Consider the following 23,094-nt stretch of genomic DNA (forward strand, 5'->3'; position numbering starts at 1 on the left):
ACCCTGCCAAGGCCACCAGGGACCTTCTCGTCTCCCCAGCTAGTTCTTATTTTACAAGAACCTCTCTGTTGCATTTACCTCATCCTCCTCTTCCCTGCATGCCTCCGCTCCCCAGCTTCTCAGCTAGCGCTCCCTGGGCCCTCCCACCACCCCTGCTCCGCCATCGCCTGCTCCGATTCCCCCGCCTTCTACCGACGTGGCAGTATCCACAAGGCTCTGCCAAGGTTCCCCTCACCGGACCCACCATCCTTGACTGCACCCCAAGGCTCCACAGCTCTCCCCAGTGCCTACCCCGAGGCTCCACACACCCCCAGTGACACCCCAAGTCTCCACAGCTCCTCCCAGGGCACATCCCAAGGCTTCACACCCTCCCAGTGACACCCCAAGGCTTCACACCCCCACAATACACAGTTCCAGGTGGGTGTGTCTGCCCCAAGGTTTCCAATCAGTATGGCCCACCCTCTGCTGGCATTGCCAGCTGAAAGGCCCACAGGGACCACCCACTCAACTGTCCAACATGAAACTTAATGTCTTCCTTCTCAAACATGCCCCACCCCAGGGGACCCTATCCCGGTGAGCAGAACCCACTGAGTCACCCAAACTGGAAACCTGAGGATCCCTTACTCCCCTCTCTCCTTCACCTTGACATCCAGTTAATGAGCAGCCCAGGTAACGCGTTCTAATATTTCTCTAATATCACATAATCTCATGACCATCCTTAGGCCTCTATTCTCATCAGCTCCACCACTGTCTCTGTCCTGAGTCCCCACCAGACCTCCAGTCACTCTCCACAATGGGCATCAGGGAACTTTCTAAAACAAATGGCCACTCTTGTCATTCTTCCCCTTAAAATGCTTCAGGTGCCTCCTGATATCCTCAGGGTGAAGCTCAACCTCCTGGGCGGGGCTTAGGTGGGCCCTTCAGGGGATGGGGACCTGCCCCTCACCGGCCAGCCTCAGCCCCCATCCCCTGCTTACACCTTACATTCCCTGTACACTCCGTACTGGTGTTTGCCTCTGACTTCGCTGGCGCTGAGCCTGGCATGCTCTTCCCTCTCACCTTTCTTCGCTTGGCCAACTCCTGTTGATCCTTTAAGAGCACTCAGACCTCCCCTTCTCCCAGCCCCGCTGAGGTTTCCCAGGAACACCCAAACTCCATCCAGTCCTACAGCCCTGCGCTCTACAGTTGGTGTCTATTGTTCTCCAGTTCCTCTGAATCCCAGCCCTCAGCCTTCCTCCTGATACATAAGAAACATTAGTGTCGGGGGGACTACTAACATCCCCTTTCTTTTATATCTTTTTCCCCCCTCAAATTTAAGTAACGTGCTTTGCAAACGCAGCTTCAAGCTTTGCCTCCTCAGATCCTTCCTACGTAGAAATTCTGGTCGCCCCCTCCTCCGCCAGGTCCGCTGAGGAAACTAGTGAGTGGATCAGTGAAGGAGCGGTGTCTGTGAATTAGCTACCTCCTGCCCACCCGTCCGACAGACGGGGTGACCCAGTCCCCAGTTTCGGCGCGTGAATGGGTGGCGGGTGGCAGGGCGGTGAGGGCTGGAGCTCACCCAGGCAACTGCGGCCGTCCGGCGCGGGCGCATAGCCCTGGGCGCACGTGCAGCGGAAGGAGCCCGGGAGGTTCTCGCACCAGCCGGGAGAGCAGGGGCTGCCCTCGGCGCACTCGTTCACGTCTGCAGCGGAGAAGGCTCGCCTCGGACTCCGCCCCACCGGATGATGCACTGTGAGGGGGTGGGAGCCCCCTCCGCCCGGGATGGGGGGGCCTCTACTCCCGGGAAGGAAGACCAGTCTGGAGGTGACTCCCACCGCCATTAGCCCCGCCCCATCACAGGGGCGACTCCCGAAGGGCCCCTCCCATTTGCTTTCGAGGTCCCGCCCCCTACCCTACCCCGGACCCAGGCCTCGCCCTCACCGCGGCAGGCCCCGCCCCCCTGGCTGCGGTAGCCGGGCAGACAGGCAATGCACTTGAAGCTCCCAGGTTTGTTCTCGCATTTGCCATCCGGGCAGGAGCTAGGGTCTCGGCACTCGTCAATGTCTGCACAGTAGGGAGGAAGAGGACTCGTCTGGGGACAACGTGGCCGGCCAGGCGCTCAGGGTCCTCGGCAGGGCCTCCCTTCGTCACAAATCGACAAGTCGAAGCGGGCCCTCTGGGCTCCGGACCGAAACCTCTGAGAGGCCCAGAGCTGGGCAGAGACGGGAGTGAGGCCCTCCGCCCCCACCCCAGGCCGAGGGACCGCTGAGGACCCCCGGCGGTCTGGATGGGGTCTTCCCCACCTTCGCACACGGGCGGTCGAGAGGTTTTGAGCCGGTAGCCGGAGTAGCAGTTGCACTTGTAGTGACCGGGAAAGTTGATGCAGAAGCCGCCGTCGCCGCACAGGTGGGGCTTGGCGCACTCGTTCAGGTCTGAGCGGGAGGAAGGGGGCGCGAGGGGAGTGCAAGGCGGCGGAGGGGATTACATGCGGTCGGGAGAGCCCCCCGGGTCCACCTAGCCCCAGCGCCACCCCCGGCCCGGCCGTGCTCACCTACGCACGAGCGCCCCCCGGCGCCGACGTGCAGGCGGTAGCCGCGGTTGCAGTGGCAGTTGTAGGAGCCGCCGGTGTTCATGCAGATGCCCCTCCCGGCGCCGCACGGCTCCGCCTCGCACTCGTTCACGTCTGAGAAGGGCGCGCGGGCGGGAAGGCGTCAGAGGTCTGTCGGGAGCCAGGGCCGCCCCCGCGCCACCCACTCGCCACGCTCACCCACGCAGTAGCGGTGCTGCGGATGCGACCGGTAGCCCGGGTTACAATGGCAGGAATAGTCTGAGGGTCCCGGGACGCACTCCCCGTGGCCACAGATGTTCTGGTTCAGTCGGCACTCGTCCGTCTCTGCCGGGGTTGGGGGTGCGGCGGTAGGTCAGGGGGCCAGGCAGGGAGCATTCACTTTCTGCCATGTCCCCAGGGAGGACCTGGATAGCCCATTACTAACGACGCGGATACCTGGGCCAGGTCGCACCCTAAGCTCAGGTGCTCCAATCCTAGGATTCCCTACACCTCCATCACAGATAACTCCAACATCACAACCTCCGGTAGCCCCAAACCATGACCCCAGGTCCCTGACATCCCTATCTCCTCAACTCCAGGAAACCTTGATACTTCTATCCCCACTTATGATACCCTGACCCCAGTCACCTCAATACCTCAAACCCTGCAGCCTCACCCACACAAACATCCTCTAGATCAGTGAACCAACACCCCTTGCCTTAGGGACCTGCCCCCCCCATTCCAGAACAGTTGTTTTCCTCCCCCTCCCAAGGCAGACAGGAGCTGGTTTCCTGGGAATCCTGGCTCGCGCATGGTTGTGCCTAAGTGGTCAGATCCAGGAATCCTCCTCACCCTATTTCCTACGATTCCTAGTACTCCCTGCCTCCACCTCTCCCTCCTTGTGGTCCCTCGCCTGAGCCCTGCCCCATGCAGCCCAGGCCTTGATGCTGAACTCTACCCCCTCCCAAACACACCTGGCCAGTGGGCTCTTGCAGGCTGTTCTCTTTGAGGGCCTCTCCCTGGGCATCCTTAACACCCCCTCCTCTGAGAAGCCTCCGCATGTGTCTCTTCCTCCACGTTCCCACAGCCCCCAGACTGTCCCGGGGTGGTTCCTAGCCTGTGCAGACTTCCAGGGCAGTCACCTTCCACCAGGAGCTCATCTAACCTCCGGTTTTCAACCAGGCTGGTGGCTTCCTTGTGGCTTTGGAGTCCACAGAGACATGGGCTTGAATCTGGCTCAGCTGTGTGACCTGGGTCCAGTCCCTGAACCTCCCTTAGACGCAATTTTCTCATCTGGAAAACGAGGCTAACAGTGCCCACTTCACAGAGTATGAGAAGGGTAAACAGTACTTAGTATGTAAAACTCTTCAGTCAGTGCCTGGCCCAGGGCAACTGTTCAGCCATAGCTAGCAATTATTCCGATGCCCAAAACCCTGCAGACACTTCCCACAGCCTTTGGGATCAAACCCAAGCCTCTTAACAAGGCTCCCTTAGCCGGCCCTCCCCTAGTTCAGAAACACTGATCTGTGTGTGTGGTTTCTCCCCGCTCCATGAAACCAGGGTTTCATGTTTCCATGCCTTTGCCCAAACTTCTGCCCAAACTGGAATGTCCTTTTTCCCAACCCGCCCATTTCTTTCCCACTTCTCGTTGTTAATTTCTAACAATCCTTAAAGCCCTGCTCAGAAAGCCTTCTCTCATTGCCACCGTGCATATTATCACCCCCTCCCCGCCCAGACTTCCTTCCTTCTTCTCTATTTTTTTTCATAGCATTTATGAGATATACTAGATTTGGACTCATTGATCTGTTTGTTGTCTGTCTACTCCACAAGGATAGGGAATTTTTGTCTGTTTTGCTTATTACTGTATCCCCAGCACTTAAACAGTGCCTACACATAGTAGGTGCTCAATAAATAGTTGTAGAATATATGAATAAATGCCTTCGGCCTGGGCTGACCACCATAATACCCAGATCAGTTGAGGGCAGAGTGGGATCTCTGCTGCACACCGAGGCTTCCACAGCGCCCAGCCCAGGGCCTGGCACACAGTAAACCCTGGATGTTTTAGTGCTCGGGAATGATTGGAGGGGGTAAGGGAGGAGAAAAACTAAGTTAGGGGCGTGGCTTACCTCGGGCATGGCCTAGGTGGGCGGGTCTTACCTGTGACCTGAGTAGGGGCGATCTCTACCGCACTTCGGGACGGGGGCAAGTCGGGCAGGAACCAGGGCGGTGAGGGCCGGGAGATCAGCTCTGCAGGCAGCAGGGCACACTCATCAGCTGGTGAGGAAGCTGAGAGCACCGCCCCTCTCTCCGCAGGTCACCCGCTGGGAACTTCACACCCAGCTTCACCGCCCCCTGGTGCCTAGACTGTGAACTTCCCCGGCAGTGACAGCCCTTGAGGACTGGTTCCTACAGTGCCCAGCTCACCAGGGTAGGGCCGGGCAGGAGATGTGGTGACAGTCGGGTGGCTCTGCTGCGCGGACTGCTCTTCGATCACTGGCTGCAGGCGACAGCAACATGAGCCCTCTGTGTCTCCTTGGCCTCCCTGCCCCTCCCACATGGGCTCTCATACTCACTGAGTCTGTGCTCACCCCTAGAAGGGAAGAAGATGGGGCCGTTAAGTGTTGGGCTGGGAGAAGGGAGTCAAGTCTGGGATTGGCACTTGGGTATTTGTGGTCAGGGTCCCTAAGAGTTCAACGATCATGTCTCTGGATCAAGCATCAAGGGTTAGATCCTGAGGTCAGAGAGTGTTTCCATCACAGGTCAGCGAAGCAATGGTTGGACAAGGTCCTTGGCTTGGGGGGTTATAGCCAGGGTCAAATCCCTGGATCAGCGGTCAGAAGGTCAGATCTAGGGGCAGCATTTGAGCTGCATTAGTGCCCTGGTCTGGAAATCAAAGGGGTCCTGGAGTCAGAGGATTGAATCTGGAGGGCAATAAATGGTCAAATTCTGTTGATCAGGGGTTAATTCTGGGGTTAGTTACAACATTGGTTAGGGGTCAGAGTATCAGCTCTGGGGGTCAGTGCTGGTCTGGGACTAGGAGTTAGAGGTTAGACTCAGGTCATATCTGTGGATCAAGGGTCAAGGTGTCAGACCTAGGGGTTCAGCAACTGTCAGGTAACAGGAGGGGTCAGGCCAGACCTCTCTCTTCCTCTGTGTCCTCAGGTGGTGGTGCCCGGCTGGGGCTCTCAGGGAGCTGCTGGGGCTTGGGTGGCCCATCAGGGTGCAGGAAAAGGGAAAAGTCACTTTCACCCTGAATGGTGAGCGTCTGGTGGGAGGTGAGGATGTGGTACCCCTTCCCAGCTGGACAGATCTCCTTGAAGGCAGCTGTGGCCAGAGCAAGGGGCAGAGAAGTGAGCACTTCCTGGATAGGCACACAGACAGCCCCCCAGCCACAAATGCCCCAGGCTCACCAGTGCCATCAGCTGGGCAGCGCTGGCACCTGGTGCCCCAGGCCTTGCCGACACTGCAGCAGCAGAGTTGGCGGGTGAGGCGCGTGGTCAGCGGGTGCTGGCACTGGTGCTCAGGGCTCACCAGGCGGAAACATAGGCTCTTCTCCTCCGGCTTGTCCGCTGCAGGGGCCAGTGGTGGGCATGGGCATCTGGGCCTGAACACTGCCCACATCCCCCTTCCCATCTGCTCCAGACCTTGCCTCTCTGGCCCAGACAACGCTTAATCCTCATGTGGCCCCTGATCGCACATGACCCTGAGTTCATGTGACCCCTGAAACCTGTGTTATTCTGACCTCATGTAACACCCGAAACTTCGGTGACCACTGACCCCATTGACCCCTGATTCTAGCTGCTCTAGACTTTATCCCTCCCACTCATCAAGCCCATGGTCTCATATGACCTTGACTCCATATAATCCCCGACCCCATGCGACCTCTAACCCCAGATCTCATGCGACTCCTGAACCCACTGATCCCTGACCCTATCTGCTCTGAGCCTTGTTTCACCTGCAGTCAACCCTTGACCCCACTCTGACTTCTGTGACCTCTGATCCTTACTGTTTGGAGGCTTACCCTCCCACCCATGCTTTGTGACCTCCAAGGATCCCCCAGTCTCACCAATGCACTGTGTGCGGGAGGGGCCCAAGCTATGGCCAGGTGGGCAGACACAGCGATAGGAGCCAGGGTTGTTGAGGCAGTCACCATGGCGACACATGCCTGGCATCGCGCACTCATTGATGTCTGTGGTAAGTGAGAGTTTGGTCCCTCCAGTCTGGGGCCATAGGGTGACAGCAAGCTGCTCCAAGAACCTCAGGGTTCTGCCCCTGCCCCACCTCCCCCCTCGTCCACCGTAGGACCTCCCCCAGTGACAACTGGCCTACCCCTCCAGCCCACAGAATCTCCAGCTGGCCGTACCCTGGCAGTGTGTGCTGTTGAGCCTCTTGTAGCCCTGGGGGCAGTCAGCGCCCACCTCCCCACGTACAGGCCCTGGCTTCTGCACCCCTGTGTCTGCAGAGAGAGGAGAGCATGGCAGGACAGGACCTTGGGGGGCCTGCAGAGAGGGAAGGGAGGGCACTGGGGACAGGCAGGGTGGGACGCTAAGGGGAATTGGGTGGGCAGTGAGAGGCTCAGGCTGCTTGGACTGGGGTCTCCCACTGCAGGGCTGAGAGGGGTGTCGGTGGAGCCACCCTGTGGGGAGTGGGAGGGAGATCTCACTGAGCCGAGGCACTCACACTGCAGCTGGGGGCACTTGTGGCACTTGCTCTGGCCCCAGGCTGTGCCGATGCTTCCACAGCAGTCTTCCTGCTTGGTGAGGCCAGGGAGGGGATTGCTGCCACACTAGGGAGAGGAGTGTGGACAGGGGTCACAGGGTGCCCAGCCCCCACCTGGCCTCCCTCCTGAGGCCCTTTTCTCCGCCACTCAACCTGCAGGACACCCCCAGTTTTGAGCAATCCGGGTGGGTTGGAACAGGGCAGCCCTGAGAGACTGAAGGGCCGGTCCAGCGGCGACTGTGGATTCACTCACGGGCTGCTTGGGCAGCGTGTCCTGGAAGCAGCGGCCCAGGGGCTTCTGGGTGGGTGGCCGAGGATGCGGGGGCTTGGGGTGCGGCAGCAGGTGCTGGGAGGGGGCCGGGCCCTCGGCGTTGGGCCCTTCGATGCGGTGCACTTGGACGGAGGCCTCGGGCGGGTGGTGGACGCGCACGTTCACCACAGGGGGTGGGGCCTGCACTGGGGGGCGGGGCACAGCGGCTTCAGGGCTGCCCCGCAGCGCCGGTTGGCAGTGCGGCGGTCCTCCAGGGCTGGCCTCCGCCCGGGACCTGCCACCCTAGTGCCCGCCCACCTCGGCCTCCCGGGGTCTGCCCGTTGCCTGGTACCTTCCGCTGAGATCTGTCCTGGCCCGAGGGGCACCAGGAAGGCTGCATGCTGGGCAGGGGGCCCCTCACCCGGCCCCGGCGGATCGGCGATCACCTGGACCGCGTAGATGGCGTGCTTGCTGGCCACAGACTCGCCTTCCGGAGCCAGGGGAGGCAGCGCGCCTGTGGACAGGGCCCCAGCCCGACCAAGCCCAGGGCCTGAGCCGCCAGCGCCCCCGCCAGTTCCTCCAGCGGGCACCTGGCAGAAGCGACCGGTGAAGTCCGGGGGACACAGGCACTGGTTTCGGGAGGAGCACTGGCCGCCGTTCATGCAGGGCAGAGGGCACACCACTGGGGAGGAAAGGTGGATCAGGGCCCAGGCAGACCCCTGTCCCCAGCCCCCAGGCCCAGTCCCTCACCCGCATCCTGTCTCTTCCCCTCCTCCCTACTTCCTTGCCACCCACTAGTTCTGTCCTCCCTGGGAAGCTGGTTTTTGTAACACATCACACACACACACACACACACACACACACACACACACACAGAGAAACTACCCTCTAAGTCCCCCAACATCCTTATACCCATGGGGCCACTGGAGTCTTAAGTCTTGGACTTAAATCCTAGCTAGGAGGCCATGTGCCAACTGTGTGGCCCTGAGCAACTTACTTCCCCTCTCTGTGCCTCACTGTCCTCATCTGTAGGACTGTCCTGTCTATTAAATGGGACAATGCCTGTACAAATGCTTAGCATAGTGCCTAATACACAGTGGGTCCTTAATAAGTAGTAGCAAATGATGATGATGATGATGGAATAGCCTTTCCCTCCCCTTAGGCCTTTCCTGGAAATCCAGTCTCTCTCTGGTGCTTCCTCCTCCTCACCCCTAAATTCTTCCCCTGATTCAGCCCTCTCTGGGCTCTCCCTCCCTCTCTTTGTCTTGCCATCCCAGGGCCCACACCTCACCATTGCCAACTTGAGCTATCCCTCTCCGGGACCTCCCTTAAGCACCTCCACCCAGGGGACCCTGTCAGAAATGAGCATCTTGCCTCCCCACCTCCACTTGGCCTTGAACCACCCCCGGGAATCCCCACCTGCCCAGTCACTCACAACTGAGCCTTGATACTCCATCGCTCCTGCTCCCACTCCGGCCAGTTCTGGCCTCTGTAATATCTCATGATCCATCTTCCCTCCTCCCCATGCCCTCTGCCACTCCCCTGCCTGTCAACATCCCAAGCGCCCCCAGAGAAACTTGCTTCAGGCAAAGCTCTGCCACAGTCACACCCCTGCTCACAGCTTGCTTCCTTGCCCTCCGTGGCCCAGAAGGAACCTTCTTTCAGCCCATCCCCCTCTGCTCTTTCCATGTGCACCCTATGCTCCAGGACTCATCTCCCGTCCCCTACAAATGTACCACATCTTCTGCCTCCCTGGCTTTAATCATGCCTTTCCCGCCCCCTCAGAGCCTTGTCCCCCATCTCTGCATATTCACATCTTATCCTTCCAGGCTCAGCTCTTCCCCCAGGAAGAGAGCCTTTCTTCAGATCCTACCCACCCTCTGCCTCAGCTCTGGGTGCCAGAGGAGGTGCTGGGGGAATGAATGAAGGAGTGACTCAGTGAGAGGATAGGATCTCTGTCTTTCTGTCACACACTCATATCCGAAATCCAGCCTTGGGGACCCGAGCTCACACACCAGGCCCAGCCCCTCTCCTGCCTGCCACATGGCTGCCCTCACTTCCCAGGATGGGAAGATGGGGCTGAGGCTCTCTGGACACCTGAAGGGACTCAGAGGGATGGCCCACATGCATGGCCATCGGGGCCTGGCTAAGAGCATCCCAGCCCAGCCCAGCCCATCCTGCCCGGCCTCTTGGGGCCAGTCTCTCAGGGCAGAAGGGGTGTGTCCTGGGCCGGGGGAGGCAGGATCCTCTCCTTCCTGCCTCCCAGTGAGTCACCCATAGCGGTAAGGGTGACCTCCCTGTGACACCCGCCCACTGTGGCCTGGGCGCCGAGCCTGGGGGATGTGGGCAGCACGGATGGAGACAGCAGCCTGGGCAGGATGGCCAGGGGGCTTGGGAGGCCGGGCCCACGTACACTCACATTCACAGCCATCTCATCACACACACATGCATAGACTCATTCTAACACCAACACAGGCTTACATAAACACTCCCATAGTGATTGCAGACATGCACCCAAGACAACACAAAGAAACAAGTACTTGATCCCAGTGTGCCACTCCAAAGCCGGGCATACCCCCGTGGGTGTGTCACGTGCAAGCGTGCACGTGCACTCTCGCACACAGACACACATGCACGTCTCATGAGAACCCCACATTTGTGGGGTTCCTCAGGTGTGAGTGGGTACATGAGTACAGGAATGTGTAAGAGGGGCTGTTTTGCTGGTGCCATCCTGGGCCTGGCCTAATTACCCTGTCCAGGAGGGTAATTACTGCTGGGATGCCTCCCCCAGCCTGGCCCACAGGGCCCTGAGGGAGGAGAGCTGAGCCCAGGCCCGGCCCTCTGAAGAGAGATGTTGGGGAAGGGGTGGACTCCAGGTGGAATTGGGAAGTTATGACGGCTTGTTGGGGGGGAGACTCTGAGGCAGAGCTGTTAAGATTTATGGGGGAAGCATAGATGGGGCATCAGGAAGAGGAGAGGCTGAGGACCCGAAACAGCCCCTACCTCCAGGCCTGCTCCCCACTTGTTAGGCCTCAACACCCCTCCCCTCTAAGACCTTGCCAGTAACTAATTCCCTCACTCCCAGCCCTGACCTCAGCTCCTCCTTCCAGAGAATGCAGGTGTCTACCACTGGCAGGCCCTACTTTAGATAGTTTTTAAAGACTTTTCCTGTTTCTTCCAGCAAGACTGTTTCTTGGGGGAATACTTATCCCTTCTCTGAGACCTCCTGCCCCCGGCTCACATCCCTCAAAAGCCCCTGCTGCTGACCCTGACTCCCTCTCAGGACCCAGCACTTTCCTAGAGGTCTGTGTCATCCAGGACCCCAGCATCACCCCACACCTTAGGCCTCAACGCCAACCCAAAGCTGTGAAGTCCAGGCTTCCATGCAGCCCTCCCAACTCTGGCCCCAGCACTCCAGCCTCCCAAGCCCCCTGAAGCCCCTGGGGCCCCAGGCCCTCAGGCTCTGCTCTCTGAACCCACGACCCCCAGGGTCACGTGGCCTACGTGGCTTACGCTGCCATGTACCCCGCATTTGTCCAGGTGCCTGCCTTCCCCGCTCCCCCTGCCCGTGTCCCCGGCCCTCACCCACGCGGAAGCCGGAGCCCGTGAGCGTATCGGTGCTGTGGCCGTTCTCTCCGATGAGCGTCATGTTGGAGCCCTGCTGACAACTGTCCCGACACTGGCCCTTGAGACAGGTCCGCTTGCAGATCACCGGCGCAAAGACCACCTTGAAGCGCTCGCGGGCCAGCGCCCCGCCCCCGCCAGCGCCCCTCTCGCCCGTCGGCCCCCCCTCGGCCCCGCCGCCCGGGCCCAGCAGCAGCAGCAGCAGCGCCAGCAGCCCCGCCGCCCCCGCCCCGCGCATCTCAGGGGCCAGGCCGCCAGCAGCCCCACGGGGCCCGGGCATCCGGGGCCGCAGGACCCGGGGGGCGCGCCCGGGCAGGGGCGATGGTCCCGGCGCCCGAGGGGAACAGCAAGCCGGGAGCCCCGGGAGAGGAGTAGAGAGGGCAGCGAGGGAGAAGATGGGAGGAAGCGCGCGGGGAGGGGACAGCAGGCGCGGGCGCGGGCCCAGTGAGAGGCAAAGAGATGGAGGCTGGACTGCGGGGAGCCCAGAAACTTCCACCGCCCCTGGAAGGAGCCCAGCCACGAGCCGGGGCCGAGGGCCTGCGGAGGCCCCAACCTGAGGCCGGAGCGAGGAGGCCGGAGCAAGTTGAGGCGGAGAGGAGGAGCGAGGGGAGAGGAAGGCCGGGCGGCCGGCCCGCTCCGCGCCTCCCCCGGCCGGGCTGGGCTCCCGCGGCCGCCGGGAAGCAGGGAGCGCGCGGGGCGGACTCAGGGAGAAGTGAGCAGTTGTTTTCCCTGGCTGGAGCGCGGCGCGGCGGCGGCGAGGGGGGCTGGGATGCTGGCCCGGAGCCAGGGAGACAGTTTTTTTCTGTTTAAAGCGTCGTCGCTGCCGCCTGGGGGAGCGAGGGTGTGCGGGCGGGTGGAGGCTGGGGGGCGGTCCCCGCCCCAGATGCCCGCCCCGCTGGAACCCGCCGCCGCCGCGCTGGGCCCGCTCCAGAGAGCCCTCACCTGGGACCGCTGGCCGCCCCGCCGGATTCCTCCGGGCGGGGCTGGAAGGCCCGCGCCCACCTCCGCCCGGCAGCATCAAAGTGGGAAACCGAGGCTGGGGTAGGAAGATGGGCCTTGCCCCAGGGTCGCGCGGATGGTGGGAGCAGGTGGGGCTGGAACCCACGCCTCTCAGCCCTGGCGCAGCCTCCCTTGCACATGTGGGGGTCTCACCACCCCGAAGTCACTTCTTATTAGTACTGGTCCACTCCCCCTGGAGGAGAGGACTCGAGGTGGGGGCACCCCTTAGCCAGGGCCCCAGCGGGGTCCCAGGAAGAAGCCCGCGGGGTCCAGAAAAGGAGCAGATAGAACAAAGCTTGAAATCCAGGTTCCCTGCCAACCCCCCTCTAAATGGCTTCCTTGTGCCCACCCTGCCCCCGCCCCTTCGCCTTGTCTGGCCGGGCTGGCGGGGCTGGCTCTGGGCCTCAGACACTCTGGAATCGCCAAGGTCTGAGCTCAGGGCCTGGCCCCCTTCCCAGGCTAACAGCCGGCAGGAGGGGGGTGATGCTTGAGGGCCCCAGGGCTGGGGAGGGGCACAGCAGGGCCCCAGGGCAGGGGTTGGCAGGGGCTGGCGGGGGGCCTTGAGTTTGGTCAGGGCTGGAGAGGAGCCAGGCCTGTCCGCTAGTCTGGAAGGGAGACCCTTGAGGGCTGCAGTGCCCTGGGCCCCAGGCCATATCCCAGGGACCTAGCCAGGAGACCCCAGGATTCAGTCTCTGACTCACAGAACTCAGCAGGGGCTGGGTGTGACCAGGGTACATTCAGAGTGGGACACAGCCAAGTCAGGGTGACACTCTCTCTCCGAGGGGAACGGGGGCTGCAGTCTGACTGAGGGAAAGGGGGTTCAGGGACTTGCCTCCAGGCACACCTGTGCAAGGAACTCATGGTTTTCACTTTGAGGGTGGGCTCATTTGGGGGAACTGAGGGAGACTCTTTGGTGGACCCCTGCCCGAATTGCTCAGTGGGCTCAGGCCCTGTTCACATAGGCAGGTATTGCAGAGGTAGGATGGGGGCAATCCCATGTCCCCAGGGGGGCTGGGAGGGTGTGTAAGGGCTGCCCGCACACTCCCTCGGGGCTCTGGTCCCCCACTGAGGCAGGGAATAGTACTGAGTGCTCACCACTTGCCACGTGCAGGGCTGAGCATTTTCTAGTCATTTTTCCCCCATACTCATCTGAACCTGGCCCTTGGAACACAGCATAAACAGACCAGGGTTAGAGTCCTAATCTCTCTGAGTCTCAGTTTTCTCACCTGTAAAATGGGGATCTATTCATTCAACAGACTAGGAACCTCCCGCGTGCTCCTGCTAACAAGTAGAACCAATCTCTGCCCTGCCGGAGCTTCTGTACTGGAGGAGACAGACATATGACAAATCAATTCATACGTGGCTGAGGCTGGGACAGAGGTCGGTGCTGGAACAGAGAAGACTAAGGAGCTGGGAACAAGAGAGGTGGTGGGACCTGGAGGGCCAGGAAGCCCCTCTGACAAAGGGGCTTTTAAACCAGGAGCTGGAGGAGGAGCAGGAGTTAACAGCCAGGCGGGGGGAAGCCTGTAGGAGGCCCGAGGAGTCAAGGGGCCTGTGTTGAGGAGACAATTTACACAGGGGCATGCGGGGTGAAGGGTAGGAAAGAGATTCATTTCTTCTAGGAGCTGAGAGAAGGCCAGCGGAGCAACGGGGTGGGGAGGCGGAGAGAGAGCATCTGGAGGCGGAGGCGGGAGGCCACGGTGAGGAATCTGAGTTTTATTTTCATTGCCACGGGGCTGTATCAGAGCAAGAGGGGGTGCTGATGCCATCATCCCAGGAGAGAGGACTCGGCTTGGACGCGGTGGAGATGTGTTTGGGGGGTGGAATCTAGAGACTAGGTGAAGTGGAGGGTACGCAAGAGGCGGGTGGTGTGAATGGCTCCCAGGTGTCTGGCCTGAGCCCCTGGATGGGTGAGGAAGGCGGCAGAAGAGAGGGAGACCTGGGGGAGAGTGTGGGGCTCTGTTTGCAGCTTGCCGAGTTTGAGATGCTTGTGTCATCCACGTGGCGACGTCTCAATCCAGGGGTCTGGAGCTCAAACAGAATGTCTGCCCTGGAGACACAGACTTGGGGTCCTCAGCATACAGGGGCATTTATGGCCATGGGAAAGGGTGGGCTTGGCTGGGGAGAGAAGAGGGCCCAAGGCGAACCAGGGAGGTCACCACTCCCAGATCAGAAAGAGGAGGCAGAGTCAGAAGTGACTTAGAAGGAGCAGCTGGAGGGAGCGGAGAGAGGAAAACCAGGAGTGTGATGCAGGAAGAGCGAAGAGGAGCGCGCGTTTTGGGAGGAGGGCATGGCCAAGGGTGTCTAATGCTGCTGAGAGTAGGATGGGGGGAAGGCAGCCCTTGTTCGGGGGCTGTTGAGGGGACTGAGCCACTGGGAGCCGTGAGGGCAAGCACCCAGCCCAGTGCTTGGCACATAGTGAGTGCTCTGCAAGTTTACCTACTGTCATTACCAAACTCCTTCCTCTCATCAGGAACCCAGCAGTGGGCACCCTCATGTGGGTGATGAACATTCACCTAAGTCTGGAGCCACAGGAGCTGGAGCTGGAAGGGGGGCTGCCCTGGGGAGCTGCGGCCTTCAGCACAATCCAGTGGAACCTGTCCTCTTGCAGCCTGCGGGGAGGGAGCTGCGGAAATAAATATTACCCCAGTCTCCTCCTGTCCAGCTGGGCCCCCCAGGGGCCGAACCCCAAAGGAAGCCCGAGGGCAGGGAGGCTGGGGAGGGAACAGAGCAGGCAAGGTGAGCCTCGGGGCATGAGGCAGGGCGAACAAGGATGCAGAGTGGATCCGCAGGGCTACTGCGACAGTCCAGCACAGGTAGTGTCCGTGGCCTGTCCACCTTTTCTCTCCGCATCTCCTGTGTCACCACACCCAGCCACCCCATCTTCCTAGAATCGACCAGCATGCCTCCTAGATGTAAGTTCTCCTGCAAGTCCAAGGAGACCATGACCTCTGTGGTCAGTCCAGATCACTTCTGTTGCCTAACGGGTCTCCCCACTGCCATTTCTGCCTGGTCCTGTCCCTCCTCCACCTGGTGCCAGAGTCACCTCTTAAAACCTAATTCCAGGGCTTCCCTGGTGGCGCAGTGGTTAAGAATCCACCTGCCAATGCAGGGGACATGGGTTTGATCCCTGGTCCGGGAAGATCCCACATGCCGCAGAGTAACTAAGCCTGTGCGCCACAACTACTGAGCCTGCACTTCAGCGCCCGCGCTTCAGAGCCCGCGAGCCACAACTACTGAAGCCTGCGCGCCTAGAGCCCGTGCTCCGCAGCAAGAGAAGCTACTGCAATGAGAAGCCAGCGCAGCGCAACGAGGAGTAGCCCCCGCTCGCTGCAACTAGAGAAAGCCCGCGTGCAGCAACAAAGACCCAATGCAGCCAAAAATAAATAAAAACAAACAAACAAACCTCCCCCCTTAATTCCAGGGACTTCTCTGGTAGCGCAGTGGTTAAGACTCCGCACTCCCAATGCAGGGGGCCCGGGTTCGATCCCTGGTCAGGGAACTAGATCCCACATGCATGCCGCAAGTAAGGGTTCACATGCCACAACCAAGGAGCCCGCCTGCTGCAACTACGAGCCAGCGCAACCTAATTAATTAATTAATTAATTTTTAAAAACCCAACAAAAACCTAATTCCAACCATGATCCTTCTCGGCTTAAAAAACCTCCAACCATTAATTTAAAAACCTCCAACCATTAATTAAAAAATAAAAAACAACAACAACAACAAAACAAAACCGTCCAGCAGCTTCCGTCTGCTCACCTAGGCCTGCAGGGTCCTCGGCGTGGCCTGATCCTTCATGTCTTGGGGTCCGGCCTCCAGAAGGCATTTCTCTAAAACAGCCGCCCCCGGCCCTTTGGGTCACATCCCCGCTTTGTCTCCTGCTGGTCTTCAGCACAGCCTGAAACATTCTTCTTCGTGGGCTTGGTTACTTACGGTGCGTCTCATCGCCCTCCCAGGGAGGTACAACCTTGCCTCCAGACCCTAGTACAGGGCCTGGCACGCAGAGGGTGCTGAAGTTTGTTGACTGACTGAATGGACTGAGACCACGGAACTCTGAAAGACGAAACAATTAGACTTGCATCATCTGGTGAGTAAGATGTGGGGATTGAACTTAAGCCGGCCTGATTCAAAACCTACACAGTGCTCCTGGAAGGGAGGAATGAGAGGGGTCCCACAAATGTCCTAAAGATAGGAGGGCAATGAGGGGCTTTGCTGGAATGTGGCAAGGAAGAACCCTGGGACCCCAGCCCCGGGGAATGATCAGACTGCTTAAATGTTAGGGAAGGGTTCCTTTGTGCAGAGGGGTTCTTGAGGCCCAGAGATGGCAAGGGACTTGGCCAAGGTTGCATGGCTGGTTAACGGCAGAGCCAGAACTCAAACCCAGGGCTCCCAATGCCTCCTTAGGGGAACTGGCTGGACGAGGCAGCAGCAGCCTGTGTAAGGGAAGTTTCATTTCAGGAGGCAGCATAACACGGTGGTGGTTCTCTGGCATTCGATCTTCCTGCACCAGCTGTGTGCATTGGGGAAATTCTTCATCTCCTCTAGGCCTCCTTTCCTCATTTTTAGACAAGGAAGCAAAGGAGCTGACATTCATGAAGCCCTTTGTTGGATGCTGGGCACACGGTAAGTCCTCAGTATACGTTAGCTCTTTTCATCATTATCTGGGTCTGGGGTCCACAGTGGGCTGTGGGTGGGAGCTGGCTGCTTGGGGGGAGGGGGAGAATACCATTGAAAGAGGGCTGACCAGGCGCCAGGCTCTGTGTCACCTCTCTGAGTTCTGAATGTCTTTGGGAAGCTTCTAGGCTCTAAAGAAAGAAATGGCTCCAAGGGTTGTAGGTTCTAAAGATGACGGAAGTTTCAGAAGCCTGGAGGGGACCATTCTGCCCTGAAGCATTTCTCTCCAAAGACACTTTACTGAAAGTGACTGTCACTGAGCCCCTCTGACGTGCCCCTACTGTGATGAAGGGCACTGAGAGATGGGATTGGAAAACGCAATGAACCAATGTTCATGCTTGATGAGTCAGAGAGGATCTTCAGCCCTGCCCCTCGTCTCCACCTTCTGAACCCAGGAAAAGTCCACTGGTGAGAATCCAGCTCTGGACGTGCGCTGACCAGATGGGGTCACAGCCCTGCCACATCCCAGCAGGGTGACTGTGACTAAATCTCTTAACATGTCCAGGCTTCAGCTTCTCCATCTGCACATTGGGAGACATAACTCACAGACTTGTCCTGAGGATTAAAGGAGATAATTCAAGCTCTTAGTATAGTGCCCGGCCCCAAGAAAAAATACACCAAAAGTTGAGTATTATTATTTTTGCTACTGTAACATCTAGTCCTTTCTTGTTTCCCAGAAACGTCAGGTCAATTCACATTGCAGTGAAAGACAAGAAGAAAAGTCGACCCCTTTTGGAGGCCTGTTGCCATGATGATAAAATAATGCCAGTAACGATCTTCAGAGCCTCGACTACACAGCATAGGCCACTCGTTGCCATGTGAACCTGACCCACCAGATAAGGCAGTCAAGGGGGACCTGTAACTGAGCTGTGTGTGAATATGCTGCCGTGGGGTGTGCTGTTACTCAGGGACAGGCCTAACTACTGCCACATCCACTGTGCCACAGGTAGGGACAGATGTTGGGCTGGCTCACATGAGGGTAGGGAAGGGTCCCACACTTCCCAGACAGCTAGTCTACCCACCGTTACTGGTCTGAATGGGCTTTCCCACCAGCACTTCTGAGACCTTCTATGTGCTTGCTCCCTTGTCAAGGACTATGATGGGTCTGAGGTTTTTCTGTTTAATTTTTTATATATTTATTTTATTTATTTGGTTGCACCGGGTCTTAGTTGCAGCAGGCAGGCTCCTTAGTTGTGGCTTGTGGGCTCCTTAGTTGCAGCATGGGAACTCTTAGTTGTGACATGCATGTGGGATCTAGTTCCCCGACCAGGGATCGAACCCAGGCCCCCTGCATTAGGAGTGCGGAGTCTTTTTTTTTTTTTAATTTATTTATTTTGGCTGCGTTGGATCTTCGTTGCTGCGCGCAGGCTTTCTCAGTTGCGGGGAGCGGGGGCTACTCTTCGTTGCGGTGCGCGGGCTTCTCATTGCAGTGGCTTCTCTTTGTTGCGGAGCACAGGCTCTAGGCACGTAGGCTTCAGTAGTTGAGGCATACGGGCTCAGTAGTTGTGGCTCGCGGCTCTAGAGCACAGGCTCAGTAGTTGTGGTGCATGGGCTTAGTTGCTCCGCGGCATGTGGGATCTTCCTGGACCAGGGCTCGAACCTGTATCCCCTGCATTAGCAGGTGGATTCTTAACCACTGTGCCACCAGGGAAGTCCAGGGTCTGAGGTTTTACCTTACTTGCAAACACAAGTGAGCCTGCCACAGGTTCGTGCATGCTGGCAGAAGACAGGAGATTCCTGGGTCAGAGAAAAAGGACCATTATTCATGGCACAGTAAATAGCATGATCATCAGCCTATTAACATCAGTCCTCTTGTCCCCAGGTCCCGTGGGGGCGGCACCAATGACCTAGGTAGACGCCTGCACTCAGTGGACTGTGTTATGGGAGAGGACGCTAAACTTAAGAACGCAAGTCTTTTCTAATGACTGCCCTTTGCACTGGAGGGAGATTCTGTCTCGATCGTCCATGGCTATTCACGGTACCAATATCCTTGAGAAGAGAGTCCAGGACAAAGGCAGTCAGTTGCCTTGCTTGCAAAATGCGCAGAAACTCAAGAGATCTCTGGAGAATTGTCTTACAGTAATATCCACCCCTCATTTCTACACTGTCTTGGCTTTGGGCGAATTTTCCCATGAGTTCACCACTCTGTTGGCAAATCTGATCGACAGAGGCTAGGACCAAATCTGTTCAACTTGTGTCATACAGCATTTAATTAAAGCTACTACCAACAGAACTACAAGCAGCAGGATGAAGCCAGCTTGCAGTACGGACCTCAACCATGCCTCCCAGATGAACAAATCCATAAAGCATCATATCTACCTTAGAAAGCCGGGTGGCTCGCTCCTTAGTTCTCTGCATCAACCTTTCCACCTTGGCCCAGAAGGCATTCAGGAGAGCCTCAATTCACTGACCAAGGTTGCTACGGATGATAGATTTCTCCTGTACTTCTTCCTTGCAGACTGGAGTCTGTGCAATCAATATATCTGCTGTACCTGGATTAATGCTTCCAGCCATGAGTAAGAAGGTCCTTTTTCTCTGACCCAGGAGTCTCCTGTCTTCTGCCAGCATGCATGAACCTGTGGCAGGCTCATGTGTTAGTTTGCAAGTAGGCTAAAGTCAAGGATAAATTTCAAGTCACTCCGTTTTCTGGAGAGAGACAAGTTAATGTGTGACTTCCACATCAATCATACAGTCTCAAGGGTACTAGTGTTGCTGCTGGGAAAAAACATGGCGCCCCCAAGTGGGACTTACATCAGCTAGGGGGGGCCCAGGTTGACAGTGCCTCCCTTCAAGTCCATAGGCCTTAGGGCTTCCAGCCCAATCCAAATAATTAAGTCTAGTCCTTGTTTTTGGAGGGCTTGGCTAAGGGCAGTTAGTCCTGTTTGTCCATGCCACCAGCCAGATGCCATTCGTCTACTCCATGGCATGACTGAGTGGTGATAGCTACAGGATTGGGCCTGGGATCTGTATCTGGAGGTGATGTTGTTGACAGGTATTTTATGTAGGAGGTACAGGAGCTGAGGCTACCCCTTGCTGCTTCCAATCTCTTGGTAAGGTTAAGCAAAATGGCAATCAAATCAAGGTCAGAACTGTCTAGTGGAGCGTGGTAGACTCAGCAGTCAGTTAAATTTAAGTCACTTGAAATAGTTTGGGCGAGTTGGACCAAGATGTTGTCCTCAGTGAAGAAGGCTCCAAGTGGTTTGGAAAGACAAAGACTATAAGTGTCTTTCTTTCCCCCATTTCTCCCAGGGTCTGAGGTGTCCCCTCCCCAAGTGCCAACGTTGTTATTCTCCCTCCACTGTCACAAAATCAATGTGTTCTATTCTAGTAGTTAGAACTTCACCTTTTTTCCAATCACCTCCTACTTACACTTTTCATCTGGAAGGGTCAGGTGCAAGAAGGACAAGGACATTTTTATAAAACATATAGGAGCCCACTATGTCCCCCACTCTACGTGTAGACCGCTGTTGGGGGACTCAAAGAGAGAGGTGTGCATGCCAAGCGCTCCAGATATTCTCATGATCTAGGACAGTGTCAGTCAAATAAGAGAATCCAGGTGGTTGAGACTCCCCTAGGCCCCTTTCTGACTGGGCTATCACCCGGAGTTGCACCAATCAGGCTGACCTGGGGTTGCTGTTAAGGGAAAGAGAGAAGCATTATGTCCAGGAATGGTGAACATGGAACCCTAAATTTTCAGAACTGGTCTATATAAACCCCACCCCTCTCATCTTGATCATTATGAAGGACACGGCCTAGATGAGATGGTCCCATCCTGGGGACAGCCACTTTCAGTTACTGAACTGCTGTACTAAGGTGTGTGGACCAGGAGGGAGAGCCAGAAATCTCTTTGAGTTAATTTTTGAGGAGCTATTTCAATGCTCAACAGTACCACATGCTTGTGGATGACAGTGAGGATAGAAGGACCACCAAATACCTAGACTATCAGCCCATTGTTGAGTGGCCTGAGATGAAAGGTGCACCATTGTTAGACTTCAATTGGTCCAGAAAGCCAAAAACATTACACAGATTAGTCTCAAGAAGCACAATGGTGTGACCAAAGTTGGCTGATTGGCCTGAAACAGTACCACTGTAACCTGAAAAAGTGTGAGACACCATCCATAGCCCCAGGAAGGAGTCAAAGGTCCCATGCATTCAATCTCTCAGGAGTGGGCAGGGGCAATGCCACATACACTGTAGCCTCCTCTTCACAGGACAAACAGATGAACATTTGACCGGGATCACAAATCTGGCATGGAGTGGTGGCCTCTGCATCAGCAGCATGGAGTCCTTCACTTTGTGCCCACTCTGTGTTGGTGGACGTGTTGCCATATCTGGTATCATGATGGGTCCAGGCAGAAATGGAAACAATCTGGGCAGCGCAGGCTCGAACAACAGCTTGATTCATGTCAGTCTCATCAGAGAATGGGCCTTTAGCATGGGCATCTGCATAAGTGATCTAGATAGTTTGATCAGCCACGATTTGTTTCCACAGTTAGCTGAGAACATTGCCATCCAAAGCCCTCTATTAGGCGGCAGGGTCCTGACATTATCTGTCTCACATTTGGGGACTCCTTGACTCAGCAACCACAGCAACATTGCTTTCCAGCTGGAGCTGCAAGGTTCACACCCTTTGGCTGACCTGGGCTTGAGTTGGTCAGTCTTGCTAACGGTTTGGCAATTTTGTTGATCTTCTAAAGAGCTAACTTGTAGGTGAGTTGATTTGCTCTAATCTATTCTAGTCTTCCTTCTGCTTGCTTTGGGTTTAGTTTGCTCTTTTTTCTAGTTTCTTAAGGTGGAAGATTAGGTTACTGAATCGAGACTTTTTTTTTTCTTTTAAATATAAGAATATACAACTATAAATTGCCCTCTAAGCACTGCTTTGGCTGTATCTCACAAGTTTTGGTATGCTGTGTTTTCATTAATCTCCAAGTAGTTTCTAATTTCCCATGTGTTTTCTTCTATGACCCATTAGTTATTTAAGAGGGTGTTGTTTAATTTCCACATATTTGTGAATTTCCCAAATTTCCTTCTTTTATTGATTGCTAATTTCATTCCACTGTGATCTGAGAACATACTTTGTATAATTTCAACCCTTTTAAGTGTATTGAGACTTGTTTTATGGCCTAGCATATGGTCTGTCCTGGAGCATGTATATTTGAGAAGAATATGACCTGCTGTTGCCAGGTGGAGCGTTCTATAGATGTCTGTCAGGACTTGGGCTTGACTTGCACAGCCGTGACTTTTCTTTTAAAGGAGACTACCTTGATAGAGGGTGTTTCTGTCCCCCTGTCATAATAATGTCTCATTTTTGCCTTGTTTTAACAGAAGGGCTAGGAGACTTTTCTAGGGCAGTGGAGCTGATCACAAGAATTTATCTAGATTTCTTTGGGGCACCTGTAGCAGTACTGTAAACCTAAAGTAAGACAATAGGAGCCCAAAGAGTAATAAATGCCTCATCTATGGTTTCCTATGGGAGTTTGTCTCAAGGAAATTTCCCAGAAGAGGGACAAAGCTCCCTTATAGCAGCCAAGACCCATTAGGGGGGAAAAACTGAGACCTTTTACTGTCATCTCAGAATAGATATAAGATTCGCATGATAGCCTGTAGAAAGGGCTGAGCTGTAAGATGACCCAGCTGTTGCCATTCTTCCTTACCAAGCATGACATGCCCTGCCCCTCCTCTCCCAAGTGAGCCAGCAAAGTTCTAATGATTCATCTATTTTTTTGTCCATAGCAGTAGTGAATTTCCCTCCATTCATGTTTAATATGTGTGTGCATCTCTGTAAATGCTGCCTGAAAGGAGGTGGAAACTTCTGTACTCCCAGGATGAGTCTCTTTTTTTTTTTTTTTTTTTTGGCTGCATTGGGTCTTTGTTGCTGCACGTCAGGATGAGTCATTGGTTGTTACAATGGGGCAGACCTGGACCGTGAGGCGCTACCTTTCCACTCCCCAACCCCACCCAGAAGAGAGTAGTTGTCATGAGGAATAAATGAAAGGGAGTAAATGGGAGGATGAGTGTAAGGATCTTAGTTGGTGTCAGACAGGATAAGCTGCTGAGTGGATATTGGCCATTATGATGACACAGAAGGGTGCATCGAGGAATTCGGTGGGGGGTGGGGCGTGCTGGGAGCTGAAGATAGTAAGGACCTGGAGGGTCTGTGCATATAGGCTAGAGTCCAAGAGTCCCTATAGTCAGTTTGGCAGAACTGACCTGGCGTCAGGCCCTGAGTCAGGTACACTGCTGCCCAAGAGGCTGCTGGTAGATGGACAGAGTGACGTGGGGCACAGGGCTCTCCAAG

General features: G+C 56.5%; 1 protein-coding gene and 1 long non-coding RNA gene across 11 annotated transcripts in view; one reads left to right on the forward strand and one right to left on the reverse strand.

Annotated features, from left to right (window-relative positions):
• LTBP3 (latent transforming growth factor beta binding protein 3) overlaps window positions 1–12,160 on the reverse strand; it is a 17,969-nt gene extending 5,809 nt beyond the window's left edge. The window contains exons 1-16 of one of the 3 annotated variants that reach the window (XM_082477205.1): window positions 11,082–12,160; window positions 7,849–8,178; window positions 7,500–7,702; window positions 7,208–7,313; window positions 6,891–6,983; window positions 6,594–6,716; window positions 5,938–6,096; window positions 5,666–5,851; window positions 5,101–5,117; window positions 4,952–5,024; window positions 4,685–4,774; window positions 2,747–2,872; window positions 2,531–2,662; window positions 2,283–2,411; window positions 1,921–2,043; window positions 1,559–1,681 (exon numbers count right to left, since the gene is read on the reverse strand). In XM_082477205.1, coding sequence (XP_082333331.1) covers window positions 1,559–1,681; window positions 1,921–2,043; window positions 2,283–2,411; window positions 2,531–2,662; window positions 2,747–2,872; window positions 4,685–4,774; window positions 4,952–5,024; window positions 5,101–5,117; window positions 5,666–5,851; window positions 5,938–6,096; window positions 6,594–6,716; window positions 6,891–6,983; window positions 7,208–7,313; window positions 7,500–7,702; window positions 7,849–8,178; window positions 11,082–12,138 — 3,070 coding nt within the window. In that variant the 5' untranslated portion in view covers window positions 12,139–12,160. Of the gene's footprint in view, window positions 1–1,558; window positions 1,682–1,920; window positions 2,044–2,282; window positions 2,412–2,530; window positions 2,663–2,746; window positions 2,873–4,684; window positions 4,775–4,951; window positions 5,026–5,100; window positions 5,118–5,664; window positions 5,852–5,937; window positions 6,097–6,593; window positions 6,717–6,890; window positions 6,984–7,207; window positions 7,314–7,499; window positions 7,703–7,848; window positions 8,179–11,081 lie in introns of all 3 variants that reach the window. The other 2 variants (XM_082477207.1, XM_082477206.1) reach the window with 2 other exon arrangements.
• LOC309668044 lies at window positions 12,024–22,443 on the forward strand. 8 transcript variants are annotated; one of them, XR_014268039.1, is made up of 6 exons: window positions 12,024–12,161; window positions 13,742–13,819; window positions 14,593–16,745; window positions 16,918–17,204; window positions 17,474–17,742; window positions 18,619–22,443. It is a non-coding gene; the product is annotated as an uncharacterized lncRNA (long non-coding RNA). The 8 variants fall into 8 exon arrangements; XR_014268041.1 differs by lacking the exon at window positions 16,918–17,204 and having other exon boundaries at window positions 14,593–16,209; window positions 16,668–16,745; XR_014268042.1 differs by lacking the exon at window positions 16,918–17,204 and having other exon boundaries at window positions 14,593–16,209; window positions 16,689–16,745.
• Window positions 22,444–23,094: the final 651 nt, after the last annotated feature.

Source organism: Balaenoptera physalus (assembly GCF_965194825.1).
Source record: "Balaenoptera physalus genome assembly, chromosome: 10".
Classification (NCBI taxonomy): Eukaryota; Metazoa; Chordata; class Mammalia; order Artiodactyla; family Balaenopteridae; genus Balaenoptera; species Balaenoptera physalus.